At 23.3% G+C, this 13503-nt stretch overlaps 1 protein-coding gene across 3 annotated transcripts; it reads right to left on the bottom strand.

The window, feature by feature from the left end:
* LOC112597204 (dopamine N-acetyltransferase-like) lies at positions 1-6859 on the bottom strand. 3 transcript variants are annotated; one of them, XM_025343176.1, is made up of 4 exons: positions 6845-6859; positions 3908-4128; positions 1216-1498; positions 1-306 (listed from the first exon to the last, which is right to left on the bottom strand). In XM_025343176.1, exons 2-4 carry the CDS (start codon positions 4092-4094, stop codon positions 108-110), a joined length of 669 nt encoding a protein of 222 aa, XP_025198961.1. In that variant the 5' UTR covers positions 4095-4128; positions 6845-6859; the 3' UTR covers positions 1-107. The 3 variants fall into 3 exon arrangements, with proteins under 3 accessions (XP_025198961.1, XP_025198944.1, XP_025198951.1); XM_025343159.1 differs by lacking the exon at positions 6845-6859 and adding an exon at positions 4804-4909; XM_025343166.1 differs by lacking the exon at positions 6845-6859 and adding an exon at positions 4804-4893 and having other exon boundaries at positions 3908-4121.
* Between the last annotated feature and the right edge of the window lie 6644 nt (positions 6860-13503).

Below are 13503 nucleotides of genomic sequence, written 5' to 3'. Positions count from 1 at the left end.
ACGAAAAGCTTGAATTATTTTATACTATTTATTAATTGTTGGGGTAAAATTGAATATGTCTATTGTCTATCTATATAAGGATGAGCTGTGCCACTGTAGTAAAGTTCTTATAAATGTAACACATATACCTTTGAAGAATCATGAGGGGGAAGAGTTTTAAAAATGACTTTACCATTTTCATCTAGATAATCTCGAAAATACGAAGTATATATGCACTCAAATCCAAGTCTCTCTGCTGCTTTAGCTGAAAAATAACTGCTGCATTCTATATAAACCATTGGGCATTTATTTTCCAGCGCTAACTCTCTGAAAAGTCAAACATAATAAAATATATGTCTAAATATTAAATATCAATATTTAAATTAAGAAAATATAAGTGTACTTATAATTTATACATAGTCTATACAATAAATAGGTATAAATATATAATATTAATAATAATTTATTCAAGAAGCTACAATAATTATACATAAAGTAAATACTAACATCATTAATCTAGATATATGTATGTATGTATAAAGCTTTACATACTACCTACACTGTCGGTTAAATTTTTTCCAAGAAGAGATTTTAAGTTAAATTTATATCGAGAAAAAATATCATTTTCATAACATGATATTTTATTTTTGTTAAGTTTTAAAAATAATTTATTATATTATTTTGAATTTTATTATTACTTGCTTTAAAGTTTAAATATTTAATTAAATGAATAAATGGTTTATAGATTAGGGATTTTTAAAAATAATAGGAATTGCAGTCATTAATTTTTAATATATTTATATTCGGTAAAATTATTAATTAGTAATTTTCAGATAGGTCATAGACTTATTCATATTTGAGAATTTTTGAGGAGCTTGGGTGTGTTTATGAAGTAACAACTTTGGCTTTAAAATCGATACCCTTATTAATTAGGCCACTTAATATTTGAGTTAAGTAGTTCTTATTTTATAATAATGAATTAATGTGTTAAGTTCAAAGCTATTATTAAGTGCTTAAGTGATTATTGTGTGGGAAGCATAAGTTTCTTGTTGTGTAATCCACATTTTAAAAATTAAAATCAATTTACAGATTTGTTTTATTTAATAATAGTAAAATATTTAATGTTTAATGTATAATAACTATAATTATCACATTTTTATAGTAGGTAATAGATAACTTTGGTAATATACTTTCTACTTAAAAACTAAAGAGGTACAAAACTATTAATAAGCTTACATTGTCTTATCAATTAGAGCTTTGCATACTCCTTGGCCTCTAAATGATTCATCTACAGAAATTATTTTTATATCCATTACACGATCTATACTTGGGTATTTTTTGAAAACATCTGCTTCTCGTTCGACTTTATCTAAAAATGTTGTAATAACACTAAACTTGGTGTTATCTTTTATGTCTTCTTCGCTTTCGTTATTTTTTTCGCCGTCTTCTCTGTGCATCACATTATTTAAGACGACACCTATTAAGTCTCCATTAGGAGATACTGCTTTAAACGCCAAACCTGAATTTCAAAATAAAATACGTAATTTAAATGAAAATCAACATTATATAATATTTTATACATATAATTTTAAATAATTTATTATTAACTGATTAATAAATACTAGAGTAGAGACATATACAAAATATTAAAATATACATTTATACTTATACAGTATACACTAAACATAGTTTTAATTAGCAGTTTAGTAAATAAATATTAAAAATAAATAAAATGTAGAGTAATAAAAATATTAAATAAATCATGGACAATATCTGATTCTATAAGTGTGTACAGTTAAATATTAATTTGACACACTACCAGTTGGGTGTAGAGAATTTCAAATAATCAAATAAGTAGAAGAAATGACTATCAGTTTTATAAATGTAATGCAAAAAAAAAAAAAACAAAAAAAAAAATAGACAAAAAAAGAAATATGACTAAAAAAGAAAAAATTATCTAAATATGAAAAAATAAAAATGAAAACTCCAGATTTGGCTTTGTCGTAACACAAACAAAATTGTTTCTAACTACCATTTTTTTACAACTATACAAAACGAACCTGCCAGTAGTGTTAAAAAAACCTCTGCCCCACTAGTAATTACATAGTTTTTTTTTTTTTTTACTTAATACATTTTTGTTATTGATTGTTGTTTACATTTAAGTATTAGGTATATTTCATATAGGCTCGTATATATGGTTTCTTAATAGAAGCAAGTAATATACAATATTAAATATTTTTTTATTCACAAAAAAGTGGTTATTGTATCAGTTAATAAATAGTACGTAATACAGTTAATTAAATTTATGTCATTAATATATTATTTGCCAGTAAGGAACGATTAAATTTAAAATAATTTAATATTTAAAAAAAACATTATCTTCAAAATAAGTATGCTAAGAAATATTCTAACGGATACATAAATTATTAATCAATAACTTCAGTTGTTAAAAGGACACCACACCAGTATGTGTTGTTATAATTTTACAAAGCAAATTTACGTTCAGTAATTTCAGTTGTGTGTAGTAATTTAAGATTTAATAATAGAGTAAATTGATTCATTATCAAACTTAAATGTTGGGACCATTATTTGTGTTTTAAAGATATTTTAATTATTAAATGAGTTATAAAAATAATTTTTAAATTGTAATATTTTACATAGGTACTTTTGCTTAAACAAAGATATCGTAAAAAAACAAAACAGATAATTGCTTCTTTTTAGGTTTCATAATAAGGGCTGTAACACGATTGAGCATTTGAGCATAAAAACCTTTTTTGCGACACGATTGAGCAAAATTGTCGGTGTATCAAAGGAAATTAAAATATAAAAGAAAACCTACACGATTAAGCATAAAAAACTATGCAACGTTGCCATTTTTAATTTTGAACTGTATTAAACAAAAATATTTATTCAAATAATTATAATAATTCAAAATATAACATGTTATGATTTCATAGTCCATAATATGTAACATACCTAGTCACATTATAATAGTATTTAGATTGTTTGATAATAATAGTAATAATAATAGTTATGACATGAAAATAATAAAATTAAAATATTTATAAGTCCATAGTAGTCTCAATAGTAGTCAAATTATATAATATATAAATCTATTTGATAATAATAATAAATTAAATTACATTATTATACCTTGGTATCTGTTTCCAAGTTAGCTTAAATATTTTAATAAAGATTCCGTATTCTTACGATTTAAATATTGGTCGAAAGCTTGAACATTAAATTCTAGCTTGGCCAGCTCACAGTTCGCGTCTGATTTGATATCAATGATATCATAATAATTGGTGTAATAATATATGTGAAAATAATAAACTAGAAAATGTTCGCATCGTGAATGTGGCAACATCACATAAATTATTCTATGCTTAATTGTGTTGCTAAAAAGGTATATGCTCAATCGTGCTTTATCGATAATAAGTATATGCTCTCTATTATTAAAGATTATTACACAAAATCACTAAATTGGAATTGTTGATTATAAATTTGATATATCGTATATTTATACTATGAAGACACACATGCGGATTTTGCGTTCTCTTTAATTGGTAATTTGATGTCGATGTCTGAAAAAATGATCTTCTTATTAATCATTTAATTTAGTCACAAGGGAAAACTATTTTCTTTCAAATAAAAGCACAAATAGTTGGGTTAAATTTGAATTTTTTTAACTTTTTTAACTCGCTAATGCACAGCTTGAATATATTTAAAAAGGTTTTATCATATAATTTGAAAGTTGTAAGTACCTATCGAATAATATTTATTATATTATTCATATAAAATTTAGGTATTTTTATGTTATATAAATATATTATTTTTAATTTTTATGACAATAAAAAAAAAAAAACGTATGATTTTTAAAAGAAAGTATAAAGTGTATTGTATATTACAATTTTATGTTTGAGCTTACCATTATCCATAAAATTAAAACAGTAGTTTTCAAGTTTTGCTAAAGAATCATAATCTTCCCGCATATTTATACCCAAAATAAGAGGTTCATCTCGGAAGAAAAATTTTCTTAAAAAGTCAATGACAACTTGTTTATCTTCAGCAGTAGTTGGGACAATGTTATGGCTATATTTGTTGACATCACTCATTTTTCTAAGATTTTGAATACTTAAATTCTGAAAACTTAATGTTCATATATTTATTTATTGTTAAATAATTCGGTGATTATAATCATATTGTGAAATATAATAATGCGTAGATGATCTTTAAACTATATTACAGATCATTAAAATGCTTAAAATTTTAAAATAATTGATATTATTTGCATTTTTAATTTAGTTACACCTACTCGATATTTTCATTAAATTAAAAGTTGAAGTACGCATACCTATAGGCTATGAACTTTTTCATGAATTTAACATTGAGATTTTTATTATAGTTGAATTATTAATTTAAATTAACTTTCAATAAATATAAATTTGTGTACAAAATGTTGATATAATGTATACAATTTATATTAATTAAGTTGGTTTTTATAAATTTCAATAGTAAAAAAATATCTAACGTAACTTATTTTGCCACACCCAAATACACACTCCCAAGGAAATAATTACAAAATTAAGCAATGTAATAATAGTTATAACTATGTTAATTTGAAATTTAAAAATCATAAAATTCTTATAAATTTTAAATTTTATAATAGCAAACCAATATTAAAGTTTGTTTAATTAATTAACGATTTTAGATCTAGTTTTTTTTTTAAATATAATATGATAACAATATGCATTATTTTTAAATATAAATATATAAGAATCTATTAATTATTGTAACATTATACTATCAACAAAACGTTATTACCTTAATTTAATTATTTAGCGTTGTTCTATTTATACGATTTTTATATGTTTAATTTGATGATTGTGATTCGTTGATCTGTAGCGTAAAACTACGGCATCAGAACTTTCCTTCACTCATGGATTTTTGAATTTCGGGGTCTCCATAGCGACAAATAAGGGCGTCTCTATCACGACCTTGCTCACAATTGATTATATCTCAATATTCCTAATTTTCTTCCTATCTTTTGTTGTATTACATTTTATCAAATTATAAAATCAGGCATTAATATTAAAACAGAAAGACTCAAAGACATGAAATTGCAACTATAATTAATTTATATTTTATTTGCTTTGGAATATTTAGTTTAAAATGAAGTTACTTATCTACTTTAATAGGTACAATATTTTCATATAATACAAATAGACTATAGAGCATTTAGGTTTTATTATACATTTTAATTAAATTACAATTCAGGTTCATATTGAGTATAGAATTTTAAAAGTGCTATACATGCCTACAAATTAATGGTGTAGCCCGGGGGTAATGAAGAGGCTGCCCCCCCACGACAAAAACGCCACTGTGCTTAATATATCTATATAAATATTAAAATATACAATACACATATAAATTGTATGATATAGTATCTGTTCATTTTTTTTTATTTTTTAGTTTAAATAATTGGTTACTATTTTTTTAGAATAATATTTTAAATATCTAGTATAATATTTTGCTGTAAATGATAGTTTAGGAAGTTAGGAATAGCTTAGCAGGTATTTTTTTAGCCGATAACGGATATTGAAAAACATTATGATTTCAGTATAAAAAGACGTCAATCCAAATTTATTGTTTCCGATTTAGAATTACTTGAATTTACACTTATTTACGTTTAGCTTCGCCAGTTTTAATATTAAAGTGAATAAACCTATAATTAAATTTGATGGTAAGAACATTATCTTTGTTTGATGTTTGTATTTCGGGGTTTACGAACACAGATAAAGTTCTTAATACTAATTTTTATAATAGACCGATTCACTTTGATTTTATGAAAAATAACGAAGGTAAAAGTAAACTGCAGCTGAGCGTAAATTTTCCGTGTTATATACATTTGTAATTTGTAAGACAGAGACAACAAATGAGGTTGTAACTTGTAACGACTCCTTAAAATCATCAATACGTCATATTTAATCACATTTATAGTTTAATAGTAAATTAAATATAACTTTTATATTAGTAGAGCGATCGATAACCAAAATAATAAATATTTAGTGTTGAGACGAAAGAGTTAATATTACATGCAGATTAAAAGTATTGGAATATAATACTATGATTAAATATTCTTTTTTATCTATTACTTATTTTCTTTATTTTTGTTTTTTTAATATTATAAAATTATGTAGCCTAAATACATAATAAAATAATAGTATAACATATAATTTATATTTATTTCATTTTATTTTAAACATTTAAATGATATGAATTAGAATATTTTATCGAAAAACTTATATTTAGCACTAAAATGTTTTTTTTCTTATTACTCCTTTAGTTTAGAGTACTAAATATAAAGTATTTATTTTACATTAAATTTAAAATAAAATATTGATTAAAAATATATTTAACAATGTATTTGTTCAACTGTTGTTGATTGAATTTAGTTCATGATACTTATTTTTTAAATTTTAATAGTTTAAAAAACGATTTAAAATAAAAAAGTTAATAGGTAGATAGGTATTAATGTGGATAGGTAATAAGTAGGTTGGTAGGTAGTTAAAATAGAAGGGTGGCAGTATTGTGCTAAACAGTTCCCACCCGTTCCCGGTTTCAAGAAGGAAAAAAAAAAAAAGGTAGTTAAAATAGAAATAATACTTTTTTTACATTTGTTAAATTATGTTGTTATTAAAATGTATCAGTGGCATATTATTATTATTTTTACTTTTTTTAATAAAATAAAAATATCGTTTGGATTAAATATGTTTTGTACTATAATTTAACTAGTAAGTATATTAAATCACTAATATAAAAACAATAATTTTCCAATTACATGAAGACAAAAATTAGAACCTACCAATTTTATAATAATCACCAAACAATTTTTATTCTGACAGTTGAAATTAAATCATGAACTATAAAATTAAAAAAGATTATCAACAAAAAACACAATTTAATAACTTATTTTATATTACCTATACCCTAAAAAAAAATAATGTGTTTGTTACACTTTAATATAAGATAATTAACAAACATTAATATTGTCAGACACAGGTACATAACTATTACAACTCTCAAATAAAGTGAACACCTTTCTAGTTCATTGCTTTTTGTTATTTCATACATATTTGTGCATACAGCTGTGCACCACACTACTAAATTTTATTGCCTTAAATAGTGACGCATTATATATATATTTATTTATTTCAGATATAAAATAATTGAATAATTCTTATCTATCCACAATGTAAGACATTTTTGAAAACAATTGGTTAATAATTTCAGTTAGTATTTTATCAATGTTTACTTGTTAAGTATAAAATAAATAGGTATATGTTTTAAAATTAGTACAGTATTAATTAAAACTATTTGAATTATGTTATAATTATATTCATAAAATTATAATTTGTTCAGCAAGAATTTAACTAAACTAATGAAATATATTATTTACCAATATTACTATCGTTATTTGTATATCAAAAAGTAAAATAATATATAGTTTACTTATTAGTTATTATACAATATTTAATGTTGACCTTAATATAGACTTAAAAATTCCTTTTTGTGGGAAAAAATATCTTGAATAAGTTAAATACAATAAATATAAATTAAACTTAGTGTTTACTATCTAGAACACTATAAAATAAATTGAGTAAGTACATAAAGTATTAATAGATGATGTAATATTTTATAAATTCCGGAAAAATTATTTACTGTACGGTGATTAAAATCATACGCAGGATGACGAATTTAGGTGCTCACGGCTTTTCAATTTTATGTGAAAATATAATTTTTCCCAACCACTAAACTACACATAATATACATAATATACACAATTCATGTGAACCTATTAAATATATGTAATATGTATTATGTATATTGCAAAGTTTTCGAGTGCTCGCTGTTTTAGTTTTAAATGAAAATTGAACACGGACTAATTATTATTTTATATTAGCGATTACTGTTTAATATATCATGTTATAAAATTAAAAAGTTTATGCTATTATAATATTAATCATGAACCATTTACTATATATTTATGTAAACTAGTCATATTATAATAAACCTAAACTTTATAGATTACAATACTAATCTTTCTAATCCTCAAACCTATTTGGTCCTATGGAATTCAACTTTGGGGGTCAGCCAAAGACTCTAACACAAACAGAATTCAAAAATTTCAATCCAAATGCCTACGACAGATAACCAAAGCTCCTTTTTACGTATCGAATGATACGTCCACAGGGACCTCCTTATTCCGACAGTCAAAAACGTTACTAAAACCTTATACAAACGTTTCCACCTTAAACTTGCAAATCATCGTAACCCCCTCATCCAAAACCTCTCATCACTAACATTCCCAGGCGACCCTGATCGACATTTAAAACGCAACTGGTGCCGTGACTTACTAGTCGACTAACCACCACCACACACGCCATGAAGTGCTATTACTGAATAGCTTCTTCACCCAAACCAACCATGACCTATTATAATATCATACATCTATTGTGCGTATTGTAAATACTTTATACAGATTGTAAAAATAAAAATAATATGTGAAAAAAAAAAATCTTTCTAAATATTAAATAACATACTTAATTATTTGTAAAATTGTATAGTAATAGACTTATGAAATATTATTTCGCTAACATTTAGTTCAATTATTTTTATAATTTTATAAATAAGATGAACATTTACGACATTATAATTTAATTAAATGTTATAAAATTGCACTATTTAGTATTAATCAACAACATAACGATTTTATTAAAAATAGAGAATTATAATTTTTGTGATTATCAATTTCTATCTAATGTCATAATGTGTTTTTATTACTATTATAAAAATTATTCAGTGAAATAAAAAAATGATTAGTTTTTATAGTTTAGAAAGGTATAGCTGGTTAATTGTAAAACGCAGTCAAAATTTAATTTATACTATACTATTAATAAACTTATACTTTAGAAGTAGCAACAATTTATGATTTTCTTATCATTGCATATTTAACTTGTTGTTGCTGAAACGGTTTTCTTTTTCTTTTTGAATTATATAGCTACTAGTATATAATATATACTAAACCATTTAAACATAAACACATTACACTTAAATGCTGAATAGTCTTTACTGTGAAATATTTTTAAACTGTTGTAGATTAATTAAATACATATTGTAAGTTCAATTAAAACGTTATTATATTTGAATATTTTGTTTTATGACGCACATATTAGGTGCAAAAGTATAGATAACATTAACAAATTAAATTTAAACTATCTAATAAACGTTTATATGAAATACATATGTTATACAAACAGTGTTAAGTTATTGAGTGGGAATAAATACATAGCTACAAACCATATCGTAAATAAAATTAAATTCAGTAGTTAAAAAATAGCGATTTAAAACATGCCAATTATAATACACATATATATACGTATATATTAAGTACAGTATTTTAAATTATTATGAATAAAATAAATATTAAATTAGAATTCAATCAATATTATTAGAAATTAATAATGAGATATACTTATACGGGAATTGGGTATGTTACTCTAAAAAATTTCAATACAATGAGAGTGTCTAAATAAAGCAATTTCATAGTAAAAGAAAAGCAAATTATAGCTATATGTAACTAATATAATAAAAACTTTGGTTTATAAATATTTACCATTCATATGTATAAATAATTTACTAGTTTCTAAATGCACTGAATTTATTAACGAATAACATGTTACCGTCTAAATAAATAAATGCATAACGATTTACATTAAATACAGTAAAATTGCATGTCACAATGTTAAATATTACAGTAGTAAAAAAATTAATTTAATAAACAATGATGACTACTAATAAATGGTTTTAAAGAGTTAAAGAATCAAATCAATTTAAAATACGTTAAAAGAAATGCATTAACTGGTATCAGCGTTAGACGCATCACGGAATGAAAATTTATCATGAATTATGATTTATAATTATTATATAAAAATAATAATCAAAATTGGAATTTTAAAAAGTCGAAGAGTAAAAAACAACAAGGTTTCCAGAGTAAAATTTAAATAACAATTATGCTCTGACGAACATTTGTTTAAACTTTTTTCTTTTACGAGTCACTTTGGTTAGTAGGTTAAAGTAGGTACTGCTCTGCCATACGTTTGATGATGATTAGGTCACTTATAGAAATGTTAAATTTTAATTCATTAATATATATATATAATATACATGAAAAACTTATTATGAAAGGAGACAGTCTGTTAGCTTATATCAATAAATATATTCCATGATATTTTTTTTGAAAATAGCTATTGAAATAATTTATTTGACTATTATTAATACAGTAGGTTGAATTAATGTTTACCAAAAACATTGCATTTGAAAATAATAATTGTGTATAAAATCAAATAATATACTTACAATTTCTATACTCTTACGAATAATGCTTTTGAACTTTAACATAATAATGAATATTCATAATTTAAATATGTAATTTTGTCTAAATTTCAATTCAAAATATTTATTAAAATAAATTGTACCTAAGAGTTTAAATATTTTTATGTATTTATAGTAACAACTTATGTGGGATTTTGTATTCAATTTTCAAGTTTTTTGACCAAGAGAAAACATTTTTATTAACATTTATGGAAATAAAACTAAAATATACAGACAATTTAAAATATTTATAAATAACTTAAAAGAATAGAAATATTTTAAAAATTATACTATTTTTATGGAAATCATAATATAAAAATTTGGTTAAAATTAATAAACTCAATAGTAGCTGGACTGTCACAAGACAGCTGATCGTAGGCTAGGTTCACCTACGGAAGACTATGCAAATATGACGAAAAAATACTTTTGTACGTTTAATGACTTGAAACGTTAGTAAAAGACTAATAATATAATTGATTATGCAATCGCTCAGATCAACGTTTGATAAACAGCAATTATTGAAATTATTAATGACAATGATTTTTTCGCTAACTGGAAACAAGCTATAGACGTCGTTTTTCAGTTATACCAATAATGATCGTTATGATCTGAGATTTTGACCAGTAAAGTAGTTAAAGAATTATTAACATCTATCTATGTACGATCTGTAAATATTACAAAGTTCAATTACTTGTCTCGAATTCAACGCCGACGATGTATACTAATTGCACTGCAGGCACATAAGTCCTCGTGTGCGCGATTCGATGGTCCCATTCGACGGCTGGTCGTCGTTGATTTCACGTGTAGCATCATTAGGCATAGTAAGTTATTAAAAATACTTGAAAATAAGGGTATAATGCACGCATGCTAAACTAAAACAAATATGTTGAATTTTTGAGATATTTATTAGTATTTAGCGAAGTCTCGTTTGAAATTCGAACTGTGGATTGAGAATTCAAAAAATGGAAATATCTTCACTCCAATACTATTGTGTCTAGACCTGGTAAGTGCATCGAAACTTGAGAATGTTTAAAACATCATACCAATAACACGAAGTTTGGTTAGTCGTTTATAGTTTATCTATGTGATCAGGGGATCGAGATATTATTAAGTTTGTTAAGTCTATCGAAGTTGAGTTATTACGAATAGTTTAGGAGATTATCCTGAACAAAAAAAAACTACTATATTTTTTACAGGTATATATAAAGAAGATATAATATATATATTTCAGTTTCAATTTCTCTGGAAGTAATTACAGAGAAAACTGTGTAATGCGGACTCTGAATAAAACGGAACCTTCTAAATGTGAATACGGAATGATTTTGTAGGTTCCACGTCTAACCTTGCATAAACCGGAAATGTGTCACGAGTCACGTTACGTTGATGTGAGTATGTAAATACATTGTAAAACGATAAATTCAAATAAAACTATATTACATATATTAGTTAGATAATTTTTTTTTTTTGGTTATCGTACTTGCGATACATACTTATCCCGTATATATAATGTATAGTTGTGAAACATTTATGCACCAACAGTCTTATACTGAACAGTTTGCTTGTGCATACAAAGTGACGTCAATTTAAATACATATAATATTGGAAAAATAGCAACAACAGTGACAAAAAAAAAAAAGGTCTACATGATTTTTGGAAAAGATAAATATTTAAATTTAATTCCCAACCTTCATACTTATATAATATGTATGATTTGTTGATAGTCTATAATTAATCTAAAATCCGTTATACAAAGTCGAGTAATAAATTGAATTTATAATTATTAGTCTCTAACTCAAAAATAAAAATTATAAATGTCATAAACTAATTTTTTAACGTGAAAAATTGATACAAATTTATAATCCAGAATTTTTCCGTTTTATTCGATAAAGCGGAGAACTGCTTAAAGCGGAATTTTTGATTGTTCCCATGTTATTCCACATTAGACAATTTTCACTGTATTATCTTAGTAAATAGATTTTCAATTTAGATGTATTGTTATGTAACAACAAACTTTTTTTAAGATTAAGTTTTTTCATAATGTTTTCTCATTTTCATATTATTTTAAGTAAATTCTTCCATAAAATATTAACTTAAAAATTAAATAATAACTTGCTTGTTAAGGAAGTTTAGTAATCATTCTTTAAATTTTTTTCATGGTATGTAATGTAATTTAATAATAAAAATTATTACATTAATAAAGAAAATAAATATAATATTTAGTTATTTTTATTTTCATTAAATTTTTAATATATTTATAATGTTTTAAAATTAATGGCTAAGTCTACGATATTAATAAATTTGTGACATGAACAATTTTGAATAATCTATAAAAATTACTTAACTAGTCAGATAAACTAGGATAAGAAAACAATTTTAATATCCATTATACTATTATTCAAACATGGTAGGTACACAATATATAGCTTATAGTATATTAAAAATTATAAATTAATAAAATTTAAATTATTTATAAACAGAAAACTGAGGTTTGTTATAGATATCGTATACATCTAATAAGATAACTTAATTAAGAAACTACGTTACTAAGTAATGATATTAGAAAATACTTTGCTTTAATTTATAAGCATAGAAAGGAATTCATTGATTTACTAATATGTGTTTGGGCATGTGATTATTTTTGTATGTCAATACATTTATTGAGTAAAACATTTGTGTGGTAGTTGATAATTTAGAAAGAAATAACCATATAGAGCTTTGATATTTTAACCAAATATTTATTCTATAAAATATCTGGACATGAAATAATTTTCAATGTATTTTGGCTAATTTTGTGTTAATTAAATAAATTTAAAATTTTTAAAGTCTTATTTTAAATTATAAATTATGCATTTTTTCTTGACCGAAAATCTTAAAAATTTAAAATAAGGTTCATTATAAAATCTCTAACTGTAATTGAAAAATATAAAAAATGTATTATCACAACTTTTTTATAAACATTTGAAGTTTCACTTTTAACTAAATTCAAATATTTAAACGAAAAATAATGATTTTTTTGTCTTATTTATAAAATGTATGAATAATTAAAACGTATAATACAATATAAATTATTTAATTAGGTATATGATGTCA

This window comes from Melanaphis sacchari, unplaced genomic scaffold (assembly GCF_002803265.2).
Source record: "Melanaphis sacchari strain LSU unplaced genomic scaffold, SCAv2.0 Contig0_pilon_pilon, whole genome shotgun sequence".
NCBI lineage: Eukaryota > Metazoa > Arthropoda > Insecta > Hemiptera > Aphididae > Melanaphis > Melanaphis sacchari.
This window is presented reverse-complemented; position numbering and strand designations above follow the sequence as displayed.

Bases quoted from the DNA above. Each gene is read 5' to 3' on its own strand.
- LOC112597204 (XM_025343176.1), bottom strand. From the start codon at position 4,094: ATGAGTGATGTCAACAAATATAGCCATAACATTGTCCCAACTACTGCT. The intron at 1,499-3,907 runs GTAAGCTCAAAC...TTTGAAATTCAG, and splicing joins TTTTAATTTTATGGATAATG to GTTTGGCGTTTAAAGCAGTA. The intron at 307-1,215 runs GTAAGCTTATTA...TTGACTTTTCAG, and splicing joins GCTCTAATTGATAAGACAAT to AGAGTTAGCGCTGGAAAATA.